Source organism: Penaeus monodon, chromosome 13, assembly GCF_015228065.2.
Source record: "Penaeus monodon isolate SGIC_2016 chromosome 13, NSTDA_Pmon_1, whole genome shotgun sequence".
Lineage (NCBI taxonomy): Eukaryota > Metazoa > Arthropoda > Malacostraca > Decapoda > Penaeidae > Penaeus > Penaeus monodon.
The window spans coordinates 50,690,849-50,693,348 of record NC_051398.1 but is presented as its reverse complement, the minus strand read 5'-3'; the positions used below and the strand labels follow the sequence as shown (position 1 = coordinate 50,693,348).

The 2,500-nt window shown below is 44.1% G+C and overlaps 1 protein-coding gene across 2 annotated transcripts in view; it reads right to left on the bottom strand.

Annotated features, from left to right (window-relative positions):
* Positions 1-2,500, bottom strand: part of LOC119580447 (uncharacterized peptidase C1-like protein F26E4.3) — an 11,700-nt gene that overhangs the window by 7,913 nt on the left and 1,287 nt on the right. For both annotated transcript variants that reach the window (XM_037928597.1, XM_037928596.1), the window contains exons 2-4: positions 1,347-1,555; positions 575-638; positions 1-81 (exon numbers count right to left, since the gene is read on the bottom strand). The exon at positions 1-81 is cut by the window's left edge and continues 106 nt beyond it. In XM_037928597.1, coding sequence (XP_037784525.1) covers positions 1-81; positions 575-638; positions 1,347-1,555 — 354 coding nt within the window. The remainder of the gene's footprint in view (positions 82-574; positions 639-1,346; positions 1,556-2,500) is intronic.

Here is a 2,500-nt window from a genome sequence, read left to right as displayed (position 1 = left end):
CCCTGGTTTACCTCCCTTATCAGCGCCTCGTCCACCATGCAGGGGTCGTCCTCGCACTGCGCCGCCGGGCCCTCGCACTTGCTGGGGGGGAGGGGGAGGGACGGGGGGCGGGGTGTAAGTGAGGTTGGTATGAGAAGGGGGGGGTAGATGGGGAGAGAGAGGGGGAGGGGGGAGGGAGGGAGGGAGAGAGAGGAGAGGGAGGGGGGGAGAAGGAGAAAGACAGAGACAGAGGGAGAGAGGGGGGAGGGGGGAAGAGAATATATATATATATATATATATATATATATATATATATATATATATATATATATATATATATATATATATAAACTGTGTCGTATAGCAAATCTGGTGTACAAATAAATCAAAATGAAAGAATATGGATTTTTTAAAAATAATAATAAAAAAAAAAAATATATATATATTCATTTATTCATTTATTTATTTATCCATCTATATATCTATTAATGTATTCAGTTATCTACTTATTCCACCATTTACCTATCTATTTACCTATCCATTTATCTATTTAACTTATTCATTCACTCATTTATCTATACATTCACATACTCACCATTCGTTACAATTAAATGCCTTGGATCCGCCGAAAGGAATTTCTTTGCCGTTCACTTCGCATGCTAAAGGGGGGGGGGGGGAGGTTGTCGTTAAAAGAAAAATGTATACAAAAATTTTATCATTAGGATTATCGCAATCAATATTTTCTTTATCTTCGCTGTTATGGCTATTATTACTGTCGTCAGTAACATTGATGTCGTTATTATTAGCATTATTAGCATTATCATCATCGTTAGTGTCAGTATCATCATTATCATCATCATTGTCTTCATCATCATCACTATCCTCACTGCCATTATCCTGATTATAATCTTAAGCGTCATTATCATCACCATCGCTATTAACACTATTCACCATCACGATTTTCTTCAGTTATCCTCATCACTATCATCCTCATCGCTATCATTATCATTACTATCATACCACTGCCATTATCATTACTATCATTAGCATAGCTATTACTATCATCACTATCATCATCATCACTATCATTATCATCACTATCATTATCATCATTATCATTACTATCATCATTATCATTATCATCGCTATTACATCAGTCCCCAATACTAATCCTCAATCCTAGTCCCACCCCAATCCCCCTCCCTATTCAGTGGGGGATGGGAGTCTTCCCCTCCCCCAATCCCCACCCCAGTCCCTAACCCCCCACTCCCCAATCCCCACCCAATCCCTAATCCCCACCATACCCCAACAAAAATCCCCCCCCCTAATCCCCAACCCAACCCCCAACCCGCCAAATCCCCACTCACCTTTCTGCAGCACCTCCGGATCGTCCCCCAGCTCGGCGGGGGGGAGGGGGATGCCGGGCTTGGCACCGAGGCAGACCTGGCGGAAGTCGGGGCAGCAGTCGTCGTGTTTCGAGTCGCCGTTGAGGCAGAATTCGTCGCAGTAGCAGAAGGTGCCGAGGACCGGGACGGCGCAGTCGTCGTGGCGGTCCTCGCAGCATTCGGACGGTTTCCTGGGGGGTGGGGGGAGGGGGAGGGAAGGCAGGAGGGGGGTGAGTTAGGGGGTGAGGTGGTGGTGGGGGTGATTGGTGGTGAAAGGTGGTTGAAGTCGTGGTGATTGGTGGTGATGAATGTACTCTGAAGAGAACGAGAGTTGAGGTTTGATGTCACTACACTTCAGAAATATTAATCATTCTTAATTGTATTGATTATATTAAGTACATTAATTATCATCAATTATTAAGGAATGCAAAGATTGTATATATATAAAAAAAAGTTTGGATATCTGAGCCTACAGGATGCACTTTGATATCTAGAGAGAAAAGAGAGAGAGAGAGAGAGAGAGAGAGAGAGAGAGAGAGAGAGAGAGAGAGAGAGAGAGAGAGAGAGAGAGAGAGAGAGAGAGAGAGAGAGAGAGAGAGAGAGAGAGAGAGAGAGAGAGAGAGAGAGAGAGAGAGTCCAGCATCCCATCTGCGAAGAAGCCCTTAAACACCTGAGGAAATCCGGAGGATGGGAGATAGCGTCTTCGAAAACGTTGCGTCATTTTCGTCTTTTTCGGGGTAGGTAAAAATAGGAGAGACAGGAGGGAAGAAAGGAGGGGAGGAAAGTTAAATGTGGAGAGGTGGGAAAAGGTGGGGGAGTAGCTAAGATGGGGAGGAAAGGGAAGAGGGAAGGGAGGATTAGAAGGGAGGTGAGGAGAGAGCAGAGGACGAGGAGGGGGGGGGGGGTCACCGGAAGCCCTCATATGCGGATGCTTTGAAGCAGATATTGCTTTTTCATTTCGCCTTGTTTATGTAGGCATACACTTATACATACATACGGACATACATATACCCATATGTGTGTGTAAATATACATGCAAATATATACATATGTATACATGCATATATAAATACAAACACACACACACACACACACACACACACACACACACACACACATGTATATATGTATATATG